Below are 19501 nucleotides of genomic sequence, written 5' to 3'. Positions count from 1 at the left end.
AATCTTTTGCCTAGGTTTTGCCCTATGGGCTAATGCAAAGAGTATATAATGTGACAAATTTGTACGTTGCCCGTTTCAAATTAAAAAAAAAAAAAGAGCAGGGCTACTATGAAACTCAAACCCGAAGTTCGTGTCGCGCGATCTCTCTCACTCTCGTATTAAATAGTATAAGTGTCAGAGGGCCCGCACGACACGAACTTCGAGTTTCAAGTTTCGTAGTAGCTCTGCAGTATGAAACGTAGCATAGTAGAAATAGTTATTTCGATTCTGTTTTAAATGATAAGCCGTGATCATAAGAAGATTGATACAATTAAATTTTATTAATTTTTGATCACTAAATTTGATGCTTCAATTTCAGTTGGGAAAGTAGCTATTTTTTATCAAACTTGTCTGGCTTGTGGCAGTTGTGGCTTAAACTTAATCTTAATAAAATTTAAATTAGTCTAGCAGCACTGTAAATAAGCCTGCTTTCTTTGCTCAAATTCATTGATTTTAAAAAACCAATCAGAAATCGACGTTCACTGTTCAATATTGTTAGCGAATGGTATTGCCATAATTCGCAACATGAAAACAATTTAGTGTTATCAACAGTCACTGCTGGACCAATGAAAAATCGACAAATATTTTCAAGGGAAATTGACAAGTGCTGGGGCCCAGCTCTTACGGAGTGTAGTATTTATTTACATCAAAACCAATTAATTTGATCATTATACTTCCGTACAAGAGGCTCTTTGGATATAAGGTTTTATTATCGCGTTGCGTAGTCCAAATTGCTAGTCAAATGTTCGCTGCGTTTCAATAATATCCTCCAGTGTTTTTTACGTTTTATTTTTTGCTGTGATCATTATCACGGGTTGTGATTCTATTATCTAACTAGACGTAGTTTGATGATCGAAAATGATCCCAGATAACGTCACGCTGATTGTCAAGGCTCCGAACCAGCAAATTGACGATCAAAATGTGGAGTGCCAATCTTCATGGACCGTCAGACAATTGAAAGGACACCTTTCGGAGGTCTACCCTAGCAAACCGGTAAGATATAGCTCTTTTTACATCAGATAAACACGAAAGCTCTTGAACTTTTATCCTCATGAGAAAAAAACCTATAAATTAAATACGAGCAAACAGTGTACATCTTTTAACACCGCCAGATGTCGAAGGTAGTTAGGTAAAATCATTTCTATATAGCACGTAAAATAGTAGCTGTAACCGCGAAGAGATTGTACATCGCTATCCCGCGGAAACTGTAATTTTCCAGTAGAAAAATTATTCTCTTTCCCAGGGTGTCAAGCATCTCTATACCAAATTTCACCATAATCTATTGAATAGATACTTAACGCGAAAGCGTAAAAAACGAACAATCGTTCTCATTTCATTTGTAATATTAGTTAGGATAAATAAATTAGTAAATTTGAAGTAGGTTAATAATGGAAATGTACACACATGTATGCTGATGTTTTGTTTATTGATGAGTGATAAATTTAATTAAACAAGTTATTCTGGTTGTCACACATACATGAATTAACATAACAAATAAATAATTGAACAAATCATAATATTGAGGAAACTGAAATAAATTTTCCTATAGCTTCAAATAAACCTTTAATGTGCGCAAGTTGATGTCATCATTACATACACACATTATTTGCTTTTGGTCTACACCTACGTCAATAAATCAAGGCTGATTAAACATTGTGCTTTAGATTTAGTTTTAATGGTTATTGCTGAATTGAGGTGTTGTATGAACATAATTTTACTGTAAGTATAGTTATTTTTAGGCCAAATTGCATCATACCATAGAAATTTACTGAAGCTCGATTTTAAAGTAAGCAAATGGGGTAGAGTAGGTAAATTTTTGTTTTTGCGCCTCCCTTTAGCTCTATCCTCATAAGGCCCTGTGTTCTGAATCTTGTACATTACGCCTAAGCTAATGTCAACTTTTCCTGATAAATAAAAAGTTTCAAATTCTATTAATCAAGAGTTCACATAGGTCTCGAAACCCTCCCCATAAAATCATTTATTTTTAATTAACATTGCTTTGGGTCCCCAAGATGCATGAAAATTTGAAGACTAGTTCCAACCATTTGGCTATAAAAATTGTCAGTATTACTTTCCATAATACATATGATCTCTAGGATTCCAATTGAATGTTTACAAAAGTGGTTAAAATAATAATTGCATCTCCATTTTTCGGCAGTACTAATGTGCGCTGTTTGTAATCTCAACAATGTGACCTTGGAATGATAACTGCACTAAAACTTGTATTGTGATGTCAGAATCATTTCTGATGTCACTTAAATCTAAATATACTGCCATGTGGGTGTTTAATGATTCTGAGCTATGATTTAAACTTGGCATAATATTTACCCCGGTTTCACCATCCATTGATTAAATTTATTTGAGGGATAAACATGTTGCAGTCTCTGTTTGTTTTGTTTGAATAGACAGAAACGGCATCAGTTAAACAGTATTATCATAGTAACCTTAATGTATTAAAAAAATATGTTTTTTTTTGTCTTATATTTTAACGAGGATTACACCGAATGTATGCTATACAGCGTCATGGGAAGTCATAGAAAACCACATTAAATCTTAGTTTTAGTTTCACAGGTCATTTCTTTGAAGCACAAATAAGTTTCAAAAAGGTGAAAAAGAAAAATGAGTGAGAAAAAGTCAGTTTGTTCTTGAGCCAATGTTACAAGTTATCATGTGAGATTATGTTCAACAATAACATTGCATGTTATCTCATTCAAACAAAACATGCAGAATCATAGCAAAACAGAAATTTATGATTTCATTCAACACTTCTACAAACATAATTTTACAGCTTTCAGTTACCTACTTTTTTATCTTACACCCTTATCGGAAACAATTAGTAGTTATGCAGTAGTTATGGCTGCTGATAAAAATTTCATTGCTTTAACAATCAATCAAAATGCATTTGTTATGCACATGTTTACCTAGTGTAATAAATCTTCAGCAAAACGGTGTTAAAATCAATAAAACACTCATTATCACTTACTTATTATTATTATTCATTACTTAAATAATGTATGTAAAAGAAGCATGTCATTATAAGCAGCCCATAATTTTATTATGTAAAACTATACTTTGTTATGATATTTTGATATAGACATATAGGCAAATCATGTGAATCACTACCTTAGAAACATGGAAAATGTTAATCATGAAAGGACGACACTCATTTACCACACATTTCACTTGCAAACAAATTCTATTCCCCAATGCTATCTTTTCAGAGTACAGATGAACAAAAAATAATATACTCTGGCCAGTTGCTGGATGACAACATAGTCCTCAAAGATGTGTTGCGCACATACGAGAGCCAAATAGCCCACACCATGCATCTAGTCTGCACACCGAAGAGGAAAATGCCAGAAACGCAACCAGAGCCAATACCAGACGGTCTTCGACAAAGGAATGTCACTACTTCCACTGATCGACCACCCGAGACGGTCTCCAGACCAGAAATGAGACAGAATGATCAAAATCACACTGTGGAGATGCAGAACTACTTGAGCTCTTTTGTAAATAACTATGGGAGAGTGCCTCCATATCCTAATACTTATAATAACTTTGGTGGGAGGTTTTTGCCAGTGAATAATGATCCTGCATCTTATGCTAATCATATGATGATGATGCAACAGGCGTATTTGCAGTATATGCAGCAGTATGCAAACATGTGAGTATTGATGTGATTGAGACACGCAATAGATACTCTAGTTTTTTGTTGTTCTAACTGATTAATTATTTCAACACAGATTTGTTTTTGTGTTATCTTTGGCGAAACCAGCTTAAATAATTTCAGCGATTATCGAATATATTTGAATCTTATTTCTCTTGGAACATGGTTGACTCTTCATACCGTACGCTCGATACTTCACTCTAGCAAAATCCATTTGTAATTTCGGTTATTACTTGGCATTGCAGATTGCGTTTATCTGTAGTGTTTAATGACGGATTATTTTTTGCGTAAATATTCATGAGCGTAAATAAGAAACGGTACAAAAAAAATTGCCAAATAAATAACCCAACAATTAGCCTACCCAACGAAAACCAAAAATTGCCTCTCGGGAAAAAAAACTCGTGTATAAGCGAATTTTGGCATAGTTGTTGTAGGGAATGGTGTTTTAAACCATATAGTAAAAGTACTGATGGGTGGGGGTGAAGCTAACGGGTGGAGGGGGGAGTAAAGGTCCCTTTTTTTAGTTTTTCGTAAATAACTCTTAAACGCTGGCCCACAGCAAAAAAATTTATTATTTTTTTATTGTCCATCTTCCCTCTATTGTTCTCAGAGAAAAAATGTATAGAATCTTTTTGGTAGAGAATTTTTTGTAGATTAAGTACTTATGTCTTAGAACATTTTTTGCTATGGAGTGGTCCATTTTTGCTGTGGGCCAGCATTTACGAGTTATTTACGAAAAACTAAAAAAAGGGACCTTTACACCCCCCCTCCACCCGTTAGCTTCACCCCCCACCCATCAGTACTTTTTTTTATCATGGGATAATTCACACCAATGAGGGCTATCGTTTTTTGTCTCACTAGATGGCGCACTGTTGCGTGAGGTTTTTAAGTATGGCTTTCAAAATCTGTTATTACGGGCGCGAAAACAAAGTTTAGATTAAAATCATATTTAATACACCTTAAAACCGTACCATAAAAATATCGAGAATGCCACAGTGATGCATAGTCCCCGTTTTGTTCGGAAAAAGGGAAGACAAAGGTTTCCGAAAGACAAAACTGTCTCAAAACACAGACATTCACTGCCCCGGAACGCATATTTGCCATAATTAATTTCAGATATTGCAAAATATTCACAAAATTATTCTGATTATAAATAACCCGCGTAGCTCACCCAAAAACTATGAGATTTGACATTTCGGAGACCTCACGCTACACTAGCGCCTCTAGTGGCGAATTTGCCGGTGTTTTTATTTTTTCTTCACCCACATTAGAATTTAGCTGTTCCGTAGTCAACTAGGCACCCTTATAGTTTCGCCATGTCTGTCCGTCCGCGGCTAAGCTCGAGAGACCGTTAGTAAAGCTGTCATTTGGCAATTTTAACGCTAAGATTGCTTGAGAATCATTAGTAGTTTAATAGTAAATAGGTAGTAGCCTAAGGTATTAATATACTTAAACTTGGAAGATTCCGTACAATACGAAATCCTTAGAAAAATATTACTTGATTTTTTCGTAATGGCCCTATCTTGGGCGTTTCCGACACGCTTTTGGCCGTTTTTTTTAATTTTAAATCAATTGTCCCTGCCCAGGTGGCAAGCGACCCAGAACGCCGCTCCTGGCGCCCCGCCGACGCCTGAAGTGCCGCCCGCGGCGCCCCAGGTCCCGGCGCCCCCCGAAGAAGAAGAAGCCCCCAGGGACTGGCTCGACCACTTGTATGCTGCTTCGCGACTAGCCATACTGTTTTCACTGGTGTATCTGTACGGCAGTCCGGCGAGGTTGCTGCTTGTGCTGCTGCTAGCTGCTGCCGGTTATCTGTGAGTACTTGACTGTCAGCTACTCTACAGCTACAGATAGTCAGTAGTACAAGTAGATTAGTAGTTATGGACCTCATAATGGGCTACTGTAAGTTATCTGTTGCCCTTTGTTCTTACTGGAAACCACTAAGTAGTTCTATCCGACTGGCCGGAGGAAGGGCAGTTTTTCGAGTTTTGATGTGTACGTGTTTATTGTCTATTTCTATTTCTTTAGTGATCTAAACGGCTGAACGGTTTTCAACATAATATGAGGTATCAATTAGATTTGTCAAAACTATCGGGAGTGACAGAGGGTCGTGGGTTCAAACCCCCGCTCGCACCTCTGAGTTTTTCGAAATTCATGTGCGGAATTACATTTGAAATTTACCACGAGCTTTGCGGTGAAGGAAAACATCGTGAGGAAACCTGCACAAACCTGCGAAGCAATTCAATGGTGGGTGTGAAGTTCCCAATCCGCACTGGGCCCGCGTGGGAACTATGGCCCAAGCCCTCTTGTTCTGAGAGGAGGCCTGTGCCCAGCAGTGGGACGTATATAGGCTGGGATGATGATGATGATGATCGGGAGTGACTAAGGGCTAGTACAGACGTACTGCATTCCAACTGCAACGTAACTGCCAACTGCCCATACATTTTTCATTGCAGTTCCATTGCAGTCGGCACAACTGCACGCTGACTGCGATAAAAAATTATGAGCAGTCGGCAGTTGCGGTTATGTTGCAGTTCCCATACCAACATTTGCCATAAAATATATAGAACCGTGTTGTTCAGGATTTTTTAAAATGTCATCTTCTAGAATGCAGTAGGTTAGGTTAGCTTAATATCAACTCTGAAGAAATTACTATTTCAGAAATAAATTAGTGTATGGCAAATGAAAATTATGAAAAACAAAAACGATACATTATGGCATATGAAATTCGGGCAAATGATAGAGAACCTTTTTTTTAATGTTAAGCAAGTTTAGCAAGATTATACGGTCTAGTCTGGACTAGACTCTAGGTTATAGGGCAGTATAACATTGCTTGTACCCGACATCGTCTTGTAACAATTTTAGACCTACAATTAGTCTTGTAATACATATTTATTTATTTATAACGAAAACCGTTTCCTTCCAGGCACCAGATCGGCTTCTTCCGCGACCTCCAAGTGAACCAAGCCAACCGTCAAGCGCCAATCAACCCGCCTGTCAACCCGCCGGTCAATCCAGAACCTGCTCCAGCCCCCGCCGAACCCGACGTCAACCAAGCCAACGGCAACCAAGCTCGCGTCGACCCAGAACCAGTGAACCAACGACCAGAAACCGAACCCACCCCGCAAGATACCAACAACCAAGAGTCCTTACTGGCTGTCACTTGGATGATATTCACAACATTCTTCGCTTCATTGATACCTGATACAAACTAAATCTCCAGTCCGATCCAGTTTGTGGGTAATCCAAATTGTGACGTGTTAACGCGCGAGTTTTGCAATAGATGGCGTTGAAAATAATGTGTGCAACTGATTAGAGTTCAATTTGTGGCCGCTAGATGTCACTAGTGACAAGTGGTGTGAGAGTAGGGCTAAAGAGTTTGCGCATTATCTTTGCCATACTTCGTCTTATCCGTGTTCCGACGTAACGTAACTTTAACGTTATTGAATTTAAATAATCAATCTCGTTTAGAAATACGAGTTTAACATTGGGCTTATATTAGAATAGACCAGTCTGTGGCATCTTTCGACAGCTCAGAATTAGTTGGATTGGAATACGACCGTTGCCGAGGTATTGCGAAGATGATATTTTTCCATAGGAATAAAATATTAATTGATTCTTCTGACAAAAGTAATGTGTAGCAAATATTTTGACCGTTATTGGTATACTAAATTACTTTACAGATCCTAATGTAAATTATTGCCCATTGAAGATATAAAATGACAGCGACATTACCGTTTCAAAACAAATAAGATTCCTAAAACCTTCCGCATGGAGAGGAATTTTTCAAGGGTATTTTGCAATTCATTCATTTTTTTGCCGTTGCGTCGATTGTGTGGATTCGAACACGAGTAATTTAACAGCTAAGAATACATTTTTGGATAATATTAATAATAACCGGATAATTATCAGTAAACATAATTATCTTGATAAATTCCAAACCTGACATCCTCTTAATAAAGTGGGCTGGTAGCTTGTAAATATGTAGATCATGATTTATTTATCCTTTACATTAGTAGTTAATATTTAGTTCTAAATCATTATGTCGTTGATTGGTATTTTAAGAAGATAGTTTATTGATGCAGATGGAAAAGCGATTAAATCGTATTATTTTGTATGCCATGTCGCCTTTGAGTGGTTAATTTGGACCACATATTGCGTCGTTTTTGATTTAAAAGCGTACCATCCAAATTTGAGCTTCGAATACGACATACAACACACTTCGTGCTGGTTTCATTGGTTAGATTGCGGGGTCATACGGCTATTTATTAATAAGTGATCGGTTATCGACGGCAATGTACCGCAAACAGCAACATAAACGGTATTTCTCGCATCATTTCAATAAAGTCTTACGCAGTGACGTCCATTGCGTTACTTATTTGATTTTAGTCGGCATGGTTTCGTCTCTTATAGAAAGTCGATTTTTGGTGTCATCGAAACTAATGCACTCAACGTAAGACTAAATTCTAAGTAAAAACCCAGTTGTAACCAATGGAACATGCCACACTGTTTGTATAGTGCGTCAATGTACAAGGTGGTCAAAAATATCGGAACATACACTATTATTAAGGGATTAGAGTTCATGTTTCGATATTTTTCATCACCTTGGCCGCTCCAAAATATCTAATGGTGACTGTACGTTATGTTTCCTGACATAAATTTTTTGGCCATGAAAATTTCAGTCATATTTTAGAAACGAAACAAAGGAACTATACATGTCTTTTCATTGGATTGGAGTATTTGGAGTAGAAACGTCAGAAGCTATTATAACTATACAGTTCGACCATAATTCTCATATTTTTGGGCATGTTGCATGAATCTAACTAAACCACGCTTAGCGTTTTTTGTGATACGGGCCCTGGTTAAAGTTAAATTTAGGGTATGAAGTTTCGGTTGTTCAAATCACTCGTACTGATACAAACCAAATACTAAATGTATATAAGTAATTTATCTTTTTTTAGTGTAAATGGAATTGTAGTGATGCTACTTCTGATTTTAAACTGGGATCCAGTGTAAATTCTTAAAAAAATAAGTGAAAAATTTAAATGGCCATCTCGTAGAACTTTAAGGTTAGGTTAGGTTTATTTTATAACAACCAGGAATTATTTATAGTTTTCAAGAAAAAAAGAGTTATAGCAAACATTACATTACGGATTTTAATATGTATGGATTCCAATATAGACCAGAAAAACTAAAGCAAAATGGACTGTTAATAACTGTGAGATATTTATTAATAGACATGGTGGAAGGCTTATGTGATAGAAGACCCCAGTACAATTAAAATCAGGAGTAGCTTTATAAGCAGTTCGAAGTAGTATAAAAACTGTATTATGCAAGCTGAGTAATAAAATAAAAAATATTTAAAAAATAGATAAAAAAAAATAGTAGTGACATTACAAAATCTCTAACTTGGGTTTGTTGAAACTGTGATTATCATGATTTAGAATTATGTTTTTGTTTTAAAAATACTAGAGTAGGTTTTTTTTATTAAATAATCAAAAATGAAATTAGCCTGGAAAATTAAATTTATGTATAACGCACGTAGTTTTTTTATAGCTGTGTGTTTTCATCGTTATCGTGTGAATTGAAAAATCATGAAATCATTCATTACACACCATTAACCTAACAATTTTTATACTAGACCTCGATGCTTAATTGGTGTGAAAAAAGGTTTTGTCAAAATATAAAATTCTTATATTTTCAATACTTCTCTGAAGATAAAAAAAAATCGTTTTTGCTTGCATTATTGTATCCTTTTTTTTATTTGTGTGTTAGGACCGGGTTCACCATTTAGTCCCTGATGTGAGGGAGAGAAAATCCTGGCTGGAACACCAGATTTTACTACTAGATTATTGTACTGTTACCGAACTTAAAGTCGCCATCAGATGTTTCGTCACAACGCAACCAAGGTGATCAAAAATATCTAAAAATGAGCTCCTACATTAAGGATATAGTGCATGTTCCGATATTTTTGACCACCTCGGCCACTCCGAAATATCTGATGAAATATGAAATATCGACTGTACATAAATATTTCAGCGCAAAAAAAAATCGAAAAATAGTTTGCAGATTTTAAAACCACAACCTAAAAACTTACATACAAACGTTGCGTTATCTAAAAGCTTATAAAAAATACATGAATTATCATCGAGTGGTGAAAATGCCCTTATTTTTAACGAATCATATTCGAGTCGTTTTGTCATTAGTTATGAAATTGTAAGTAAAGTAGTAAAATTTTGCACTTTTGCGAGCATTAATCAGGGTAGAAATATTTTGATGACCCATGTTTCTAATTCCAGTGCATAAAATGAACCCTCGCGAATGTTAAATTATATAAAGTTATTCTTGTTTATATTAGAAATAATTATTACAAAGATGTGCATTTTGTAAAGATTAAGGTATGGATATTGAAATGATATTACAGAATCGCGGATCGTTTGTACTGTGATAATGTAAGGTTTGTTTAATTTCGAGCTAACAATAAATTTTGAAAATAAACCTTGGTTTTCATTCGATTTAAAAGTCCTCTGAAAATTCTACATCCATTAGATCTTCTGTAACAGATGATTTATCAATTGTTTCTTTACTTTGGGAATTATTCTTTCTTGATTCTTGCGTATCATGAGCATTATTTTCATTGTTATCATTTGCCACTTCTATTTTATCAAAATTGATATAATTTTCAAGTACTGCTTGATTGTTTGCTAAATTCTCACTTATTATTTCTGGTTCATGTGAATCAATTATTGTCTCTGCATCTTTTGTAGAGTCAATCTCTATGTGCTTTTCAATTGTGGTCCCTTCCTTCCTAAGAATCTCAGGATTTACTGTGATCCCATCTGTATTCTCTTCATCAAAATCAGATTTTCTATTTTCAGCATGATTATGTACATCAACTTGAATTGACTCATTAACTGTCACAATATTAGTTTCATCATCAGAACTGTCAATAACATTAGACCTTTTGTGTTTTCTTACTACAGCTACATTATTATCTTCATTAGTTTTTTCATCATTTATTTCAATTTTTTCCATTGGCTTATCTTTTTCATTCTCAATATTAGTGTTACCATCAACATTATTTTTTACTTGATTCAATCTGGCGAGACGTCTTTCTTCGGCTAGTTTCCGGTTTCTGATCATCCTCTCTTTCTGGTCGTCACTGATCGACGGTGATGATGACACTTTGGGCGCCATTAGAGGTGATCTGAAATAGTTTAACAATTAATTTGTTTATATCAAAATATGCAAATTGTTTGATAGTTAAGCTAATTTGAACAGATTAATTCAACCAATTTTTACTTTTAGTCTCGTGACAAGATACACTAGCAAACTAGCAATACAAGAGCTACAAAGTATCAGTAAATTGGGGAAGACTATAGAGCTAATAGACAAGCAAGAATCCTACAAGCGTAATATTAACGTTCGTCGACGCGCTACATAAGCATATTTTTATATCGTTCAAGCACTTAGCGTATATGTAACATGAGTAAAGTAATCATGATCGTTCCGCCTTCCACGCCCACACCTTGCACTCGCCTTCCTACAGGTTTTACAAGCATTTCCAGAGCATTTAGTACAGCATTGAACAATGTGGTGTTCAGTTCAGTAAATTTCAAAACGGCAACTGCTCTATCTCTATCAACAACATCAACAACATTACATTTGATCCAGTATTGCTAAACACAAACAATAATTCCAAATTCTAAGACGTGGTTTTAGTAACAAAAAAAAAACCTATTTTAGTCCCAAAACCCAGAGACCTGTGTTGCCATACAACAAAATCTTTACGAGAATCATGTTTTGACAGCTCAAAAAATTTGTCAAGTGATTGGTGGTTCCAGGGTAGGCGGCGCTAGTTTACACCGCACCACCGCCACACCAGGTTGGCACTGTCTACCCTACTGCCTACTCAATGCACGCATAATAATGTATGTTATTACTTCACCTGTTAATGATGGGCTGAATTGGTGTATGCAATTCTTTCCTCACAGAGCCTGGTGTTGGAGTGGCCCGTGCTAAATCTATCTGCTGTTGCAGCAGTCGGTCAAACTCGTCCTCCTCTGGGGGCTCCGGGGCTGCTTCATCTCCACTAGAGTCTTGCTGCACCACCGTCTCTTCCGAAATGAGCTGGTCTGAACGGATTTTGTGGAGATGTACCTGAAAATTTTGAAAATAAAAAGAACATGTTGAGTACAGTCAAGGAAACTGAATCACATACTAGGTGGAATCTTTGTGCTACTACTGTCATGGTGACCTTCAATACATTTGCCAAAGAAATCATACCAAAATTGACTATGAAAAGGTTCCACCACATAATTCAGTTTTCTTAACTGTACAAGCCTCAATTTTAAAATATTGTTTTATGTTTAAACATTGTAGACAGATTTCCATTAAAAAAAAAATCATACCATAACAGGTCTCTTTTTTCCAAGAGCTTCAATCTTTTTAAGACAGTCGTCAAATTTAAATTTCGGGTATAGTCTATACGCCCAATGTTCCAGCTTTTTCAATATGACATCCAAATCATCTCGCTCATGCCCTTTACCTGGAAAATATAATTTAAAATATTAACTAAACCAGTAATAATAATAACGTCAAGGATGGTGACTCAAGGGGGTCACGCCGTTTTGTTACCTAACTAGTTTCAAATATGAACTGTTTTCTATAAAATACATATGGTAGTTTTTAAGGTATAAATGATTTATTATTATTGTTAGGATAAAGAATTTGCAGATATTCCACACATCTGTATTGGTATAGCCATTAGAGCAGGGATGGCAAACAAAAGGCACGCCTGTTATTAATCTGGGCACATCACTAATCACCAAACATACTTTTTTTTGTTATTATCTGGTTTCAACCACCCCAGTCATTATCAGATAGTCCGAGTTTTGTTTATTTTTGTGTGGTTTGAAAAGAGTTAACCTTTCTAGCGTATCCTGATCAAGCCTGTTTGACCTGAGGTTGTATTGCCTAAATAATGTTTCTGACACTCACAATCACAATCAAATGACAGTTTTTCTATGTGAAATCTGTCATTTGATTGTGTCCATGAGTGTCAGAAACGGTAGGCAATATGGCCTCTGTTCCTTACCTTAAAAAAGGTGTCATGGTATACAGTTATAATGTGTTAGAGAATCAAAAGATTAAGGTGAAATCAGAATCTTATACATGGTCTTTAATAAAGGAAGGAAATTCAATAATAGTAATTTACCCTTAAACTTAAAATCCTTGAAGTGATCAGGAAGGATTTGAATCCCTCGAGGTCCAGTGAGCCGAGCAGGGTTTAGAACAAACCGAGGGTTCTTCACAACACGCTTTGCCTTTTCTGTATGGTCCACACGTCTTTTATCTTCCTCTGAAACATTATGATTCTGTTTGTTAAAGTTTTTAATGCACCACCTTCATTTGATGCCAAAACTTTATCAAAAAAACAAATTAGGCCATTCATGTGTAAACAAAAGCATTGCCAGTGAATTCTAGGCGCAGTTGCAGCCTATGGTTTTAACTTTTAGAGGGGTCAAAGAATTTCAAAATTCAGTTTGATGATAGTTTGACTTTATATGATTTGAGAATAAGGTCTCGTGTGCCTGTGACCTCCTCCCTCACAAATGTTACATACACTAGCAGTAATTTTCACATAATAACTATATGTAACCTTTATGGTCTATGTCAGATTAAAGCAAAAAGTGGCCTCATAGGTATGGCATTACATAGTTCTGGTGCTCGCTCAGTCAGTTATAGACAGACTGCATTTTGACTGTTTGATATAAGTTTATATCCTATGATATTACACAATCTGTATCAAGTGGTTGTCAGACGTGAGACGCAACACCAGTCCTCAGTGGAAAATAAAGTTATATTTAATAACAGGATTAAGTTTTATATAAAAATTACCTACACTAATTATCACACATTGACCACAGCATAACCGCAGAAAGAAAGAAAGAAAGAAAGAAGACATTTATTCACTAATACAGAAGACACACATATACAGCAAAATTAATACAAATAATATAAAAAATTAAAAAATTACAGAAAAACACATGAAAATAGTAAATACAATATACACAATGTTGTGTGTCCCCACGAAAGTAACGGTTGCTGACTCAGCATTATGCTGAAGCGTTAAACGCCTGCAGCGCTGATTTTCTGCCAGAACCGTCTGTGACTCACGGAACGATACACAAATATAATAAATAAACCACTTATCTATACATACACAAATAAACATAAGAGAAAAAAAATAACTATAACAAACCAAGAAATAAATAAATTACAACAAACAATAATTAAAAGAAAGAAGAAAAAATGGATTGTTTAAAAACAGCTGCTCATCTTTCATACAATATTTCAAAATCGCAGCAAGCATCAAAAGATTCAGTTCAACCCAGGTTTTGTTTCTTACCGGCCTCATCTTCTTTCTCGCTGTCACTGTTGCTGTCCGGAGTCCGCGGTCTATCGTCAAATTCATCACCTTCAATCACACGTTCTAACTCTTGGGCCTCGCCTGCTTCATCTTCCAAAAACACGTCTTCAAGAAGAGACATTATTTACCTACTATTTGATTTCCAAAGCATAACCTTATAATTAGAGCCCAAAATAATGAAATCAAGAATGATATCGAAGCGAAGCCTTTTGTTACACTCTTCCAGTTATTTTAATTACAATACAAGAATAGAAAACTAAAGCGAATTTATCTACACTACACGAAACTCAATATTTTTCCTATAATATGTAGATAAAGATAACCAAAACCAAGGTTAAGGTGACAGTAATAATAGCGGGAAATTTCGTTGTGAAACAGTTTTAAAAGTGTTTATTTCTACGTAAATAAAAATACTTCACACGTTTGTTATTTAAAATGTAAATTTAATATGTGATCGTCTTACTTTGTAGTCTCTACTCTATAGTTAGAAAATTCAGAATTTCCTAAGTTATTTCATATCTATTTCAGTCTGAAATAATACAGCTCAATTATAAATCATACCAAATAATTTAAAAAAGAAATCGTAATATCTGAAAAGAAACGTTTTTTCTTCGTAAAGGAAATTAGGCATGCTAAGCTTCCGCTTTACGGTATCTTATTTGGTATCTGTATTAGAAATTTTAGTTTTTTACTGAATAAGTAACTTATTATATGTTATTACAAGTTATATAATTAAGAAAATTATTAGAAAGAAAGTTAATATTTTAGTTGGCCATGTTTCTAATAAAAATATTTCCAATTAAGTATTTTTTTTATTTTGCATTTTTTTGTTCAGTATCATTTTATTTGCATTAATTTCATTTGAACAATACGGTCTATAACACTGTTATGCTAATTGTGAACTGAAAAATTGATAAGCATCTTTTATTACGCAACAAATAAATTTTTGGCAATAAAAACTGGCCATTCTTCAAACCGTTACGTTGAATATGGCACACCACTAGTAAGTCACGTGACCAGCTTGCGTTTGAGAGCGCATCACAGGTATGGAAATTAGTAAATTTTAATAAAAATCAAGTCGTTTATCGGAGATTGCTTTAGAAATAAGGTAAAGATTGAAGTCGAGATTTAATTGTGTGTTGACGTGCGTACAAACAGTGTGTAAAAATGGTGTTGTGTACGATATTTCATCATAAAAGAAAGACGGGCTGTCATTTTGATACCAAGAAAGCTGCTTCAAGAATGGCGTCCCCCACATGTGCCGCTGGTGTTCCGTTTCGCGGTGAACGGTACAGGATCCTATGATGTGGGCTCCTTGGACTGTGGAAATGTGCTGCTTTCGCAATTGTGCTTGGTTTCCGTAGGAAGCCGACGCGCATCCTCGTTTTTCGAGCATCGCCCTTGCGCTCTACTTGCAATGAATCATTGTTCCGATTTCTGCCTAAAAGAGCAAAATTTTTCCTGTATTCCGGCGATCCCGGCGCCGCGGAAGTAGTTGTTATTGTTTCAAAGAGTATTGCAGTATTTTGTCGGGTAAAAGTTATAGTTTGTGGTTAATTTGCACAAGTGTTTTGTTTATCAATTTGCCGCTCATACAACGCCTCGAGCGGGTAGCTGTCTTTGTGCTGATACAGTGCCTACGTATTTTGTTGTGGTTCAGATAATCTCGTGAGATTGGTTGCGGATATGTGTTTTTTGCACTTCTGTGCAGTTTTAACTTGGTAACAATGGTTATTAGTTAAGGTTATGTGGGTGGTACTTAGAGTGCATTCACTTTTCAAGATAATTGTGTGTCCTTGAGAAAAATTTGAATCTTCAGATAAAAGACTCAGTAAATCAGTACTAATGGCTTAGAAACTGGCATTTTGTTTATTTGTTGATGAAACCAGCTGTATATTGATATCATTAACCTTACTATGGCTGATAATGTTAAGGTATTAATGCTATAGTGGATTAAAAGAAATGAATTGGTTTTCCAAATGTGATATATTATTAGTGATGATAGATCAGTGAACTGGTTAAAAAACTGGCAAGTCTAATTCTACCTTACAATTTTGTAATTATATTTTCTACCAATTAACTTGGGAAATCCTTTGCTATTGATTAATGAGTTGTAATTTGTAATTAAAAACATTAGCTCATAACTCATTACTTAAATATGATAGGAAATTGAAGAAATTAACTTTATTTTTTTAACAAAGGTGCTGTCATTGCCATTTAACTAGTGTTCACTATCAGCTGGACATTTGAATTGATTCTTTAAAAAAGTTACAAAGTTGTAGATTTTGTAATATTCTGACATCCTAATATTCTCTAACTAAATAATTCAATTAGAACTGATTTCTGCACTTTTATGTAACAATTGGGCATAATTGATCTGCAAGAAGTTTAATACAAAGTGAAGTCTATTTTCTGAACAAACATTAAACCAAACATTCATACTAATATTATAAATGCGAGTGTTTGTCCGTCTTTCACGTTGAAACGGAGCGGCCAATTGAAGTGATTTTTGGCATAGTTTATGGGCGAGAGTGTGACATGGTTACTTTTATCCCAGAAAAAGTGCACAGTTCCCGAGGGAATAACGCGCGATAACCGGATTCCATTCAGGCGAAGCTGCGGGAAAAAGAACACTTTTTTTTTGTATTCACATATTTTTAAATATTATATTCTTGATCTTCCTCTTATGCCCACATGAACAGGAACTTAGACTTTGGAGTGATCTGGTTCTTTGATTTACAGATCTTTTCACCTTAATTCTTGTCCTGTGAATTCCATGTTTTTTTTATTAGCCTATTGAATTGTTTCACTGCCAGTCATAGGCCTTTGTTTCTGCCACTCAACTTTGTAAAGAGCAACCTGTAACTCTTAATTAAATATGCAAGTCTCTGTGCACACAATCATTTTGGTGAGCAGTGTCCAGGGGTGTAGGGACGTGGTACAGAAGCATCCAAGGTAGTCCCTTGGTTTGACTCTGCCCACCTTACAAGGAAACTGTTAGTACCTGCTAAACCATTCATCATTACTGTGTGAAATTTACCAGAAGCAGTGGCGTCAGCATAGGCATCAGCTGCCCAGGGGAGAAAAAATATATTATTTATTATCTAGATTTTTCAGTATTATTTACTATGGAATTTGGCCACCCTCTCAAAATTGCTGCCCGGGGCGGACCGCCGCCTCCGCCCCCACTATGCTACGCCACTGGCCAGAGGGTAGAAAACTTGTCCCATTTGTTGTTGGTATGTGTTCGGAACTCAGACTTGAGAAGAAGAGGTTTTGGGGGTTTGGGGTCCATGCACAATGGCCAGGTCAATTGTCGGCTCTAGAGAGGCAACATCTGACAAAGCCATTTACTTATATAAATATACCACTTCTGTGATCTCTCCCTTGTGTAGGAAACTGAGCGAGCACCCATGAGGTTGACATGATCACCTGTAGTGTTCAAAGAATCAACAAAAATTAAAAAAAAAAGTATTCAATCTGCCTTTGCTTAGATGACTGTTCCACAATACACAGTTAATGTCATGTTGAGGTGTCAACAGACAGTGTTAAGTGTTTTGCTGTCATAATTATTTCAATGATATTTTATAGTTGGTTTGGATAAGTATTTAACTAAATGTTTGTAAACAAACTTCCGCTGCCAGATTTGGTACATTCAAGGTTTTTATACATTTTACTTATCTATCATAGTAATGCAAACTAGAATAGTGTATTTCAATACAGAAATGTAAATGTTTAGATAATTCGACTGTGACAATTAACAGAGTCAGATCTGCAATTGGGATGTCCCAATTTTTGACAACATATAGTAAATCGAAAACCATTTAGGCTTTGTGAAGCGTTTTCAGAAATCAGATTTTAAAAATGTGATAAACTGAATTAAATAAACAGAATTTAAATAATGACCCTCATTCGACCCCTGCAGTGTCCCGTCACAAAGGCAGTTATAAAGCAGGTCTACACTCTTAAGCAAATTGACAGTTTGAAATGTTCCTGTCCTGCTTATAATAGCAAAGAGTGACAAAGATAGAACTTTAATCAATGCGCACCCGGCTTTAAACAGTTGTCATTTATCGTAAAGTTCGAAATGTATACGAGTATTTCCAATGTATTTTTGCAAATTAAATTATTAAATTACTATGTTACAAGTAAATACAAAAGAATTTAAATATCAGATTTTAATAAAATCTGTCTATTTACTATCACACCATTAAACAAACATATGAATAATCGAAGCTAAAAGAAGAGAAATAAATAAAACTATTTGTCATGGTTCATTTAGGACCCTAAACCGTGCTTGAATTATTGTCAAATTGTAATGCCACAGATTATGTTATGTACAACCTGAATTTCTCCAGGCAATGGAATGTGGCTGTCTCACTGTGACGTCATCCAGCGTATTTCGTAAAAAAATATAAAAAATTAAATACTCATCCAAATTCAAAATCAATGAAAATGGTATCTTAAAATATCCTATTCTTTCCAAAAATAAAATAAAAACTATAGGTTATTTTTTTTGGTGCATCCCAATTATTGTGCCAAAGTCAAATATACTGTTTTATATTGACTTTGACATAATAATCCTAAAACGGCCAATTTAATGGGGGGATTTCAACCAATTTGAGGTTGTTTTGTTTACATTTAGTTAAATACCTATCCAAACCAAGTATAGTCTAAATGTAAAAAAATATTTTCTTGAGTCTTGTCTTGTTATTGAATTTGTACAGTCACCAGCATCAATATTTATTTATTAATTTGCTAAGAAAACAACCAAGCATGCATAAATATGTCGTTCCACTCAGTGGTTTCCCCTAAAGCTAAAGTGCAAATGAAATGTTAATAAAGCATTTCTATTGATTAATGAAAAACACTTTCTTCGTAACACATCCTCTCCATTTCTGGTGGAAACGCACTCTTATGCTCCGACGTTTCCAACTCTTCAAGTGCGTGGCCCTATATAAGTCCCCCTCACCAGAAGTGGCGCTGACTGTACCCAATGTATACAAACATTGGAACATAATGTCAATGTACCATTTGACAGGCGTTATTTGTTTAACTAAATGTGTACTATTTAATGGCGGTCAAGTTTACGGCAGTTTCAGTGGCGTTAAAAACTTTATGACTCGTGTTTACGCGATGTAAAAGTAGGTAATACGCGCTTTAATTTCATATTTGTTTGAATCGTGGGTATTTGTCTAGTACTGCCATTAGCCTTTATCAACAGATGTATCATATAAAGCTTGGTTCCCCTTATCATCACAATCATCATCCATTGATGATGATGATGATGATGATGATTGACGTGCATTGGGCCAATTCTAGAGTAGGCAGGTAGTTTAACCCCCTGCACAGAATATATAATAGTA

General features: G+C 35.4%; 3 protein-coding genes across 3 annotated transcripts in view; 2 read left to right on the top strand and 1 right to left on the bottom strand.

Moving 5' to 3' along the window:
* The first annotated feature begins 591 nt into the window (after window positions 1-591).
* LOC141440405 (homocysteine-responsive endoplasmic reticulum-resident ubiquitin-like domain member 2 protein) lies at window positions 592-10201 on the top strand. The gene is made up of 4 exons (XM_074104917.1): window positions 592-1032; window positions 3261-3703; window positions 5293-5517; window positions 6630-10201. Exons 1-4 carry the CDS (start codon window positions 898-900, stop codon window positions 6916-6918), a joined length of 1092 nt encoding a protein of 363 aa, XP_073961018.1. The 5' UTR covers window positions 592-897; the 3' UTR covers window positions 6919-10201.
* LOC141440403 (uncharacterized) lies at window positions 10137-14516 on the bottom strand. Its single transcript, XM_074104915.1, has 5 exons — window positions 14115-14516; window positions 12921-13064; window positions 12115-12251; window positions 11652-11863; window positions 10137-10910 (listed from the first exon to the last, which is right to left on the bottom strand). Exons 1-5 carry the CDS (start codon window positions 14254-14256, stop codon window positions 10220-10222), a joined length of 1326 nt encoding a protein of 441 aa, XP_073961016.1. The 5' UTR covers window positions 14257-14516; the 3' UTR covers window positions 10137-10219.
* A 561-nt stretch (window positions 14517-15077) lies between these two features.
* The window catches only part of LOC141440224 (uncharacterized), a 45894-nt gene continuing 41470 nt past the window's right edge, over window positions 15078-19501 (top strand). Inside the window, 1 exon segment of the mRNA XM_074104683.1 lies at window positions 15078-15179. The gene's annotated coding sequence lies outside the window, so the exon portion shown is untranslated.

The sequence above is a fragment of the Choristoneura fumiferana genome, chromosome 22 (genome assembly GCF_025370935.1).
Source record: "Choristoneura fumiferana chromosome 22, NRCan_CFum_1, whole genome shotgun sequence".
Lineage (NCBI taxonomy): Eukaryota > Metazoa > Arthropoda > Insecta > Lepidoptera > Tortricidae > Choristoneura > Choristoneura fumiferana.
The sequence above is the reverse complement of the archived record's forward strand: the minus strand, read 5'-3'. Positions and strand labels throughout refer to the sequence as shown.

What these genes read in the sequence shown, in the direction of transcription:
- LOC141440405 (XM_074104917.1), top strand. Translation starts at nt 898, where the DNA reads ATGATCCCAGATAACGTCACGCTGATTGTCAAGGCTCCGAACCAGCAA. An exon ending in AGGTCTACCCTAGCAAACCG is followed by an intron (nt 1,033 to 3,260) that starts GTAAGATATAGC and finishes CTATCTTTTCAG; the next exon opens with AGTACAGATGAACAAAAAAT. An exon ending in CTAGCTGCTGCCGGTTATCT is followed by an intron (nt 5,518 to 6,629) that starts GTGAGTACTTGA and finishes GTTTCCTTCCAG; the next exon opens with GCACCAGATCGGCTTCTTCC.
- LOC141440403 (XM_074104915.1), bottom strand. Translation starts at nt 14,256, where the DNA reads ATGTCTCTTCTTGAAGACGTGTTTTTGGAAGATGAAGCAGGCGAGGCC. An exon ending in CGAGAAAGAAGATGAGGCCG is followed by an intron (nt 13,065 to 14,114) that starts GTAAGAAACAAA and finishes ATAATGTTTCAG; the next exon opens with AGGAAGATAAAAGACGTGTG. An exon ending in GAAAAAAGAGACCTGTTATG is followed by an intron (nt 11,864 to 12,114) that starts GTATGATTTTTT and finishes CAAAATTTTCAG; the next exon opens with GTACATCTCCACAAAATCCG.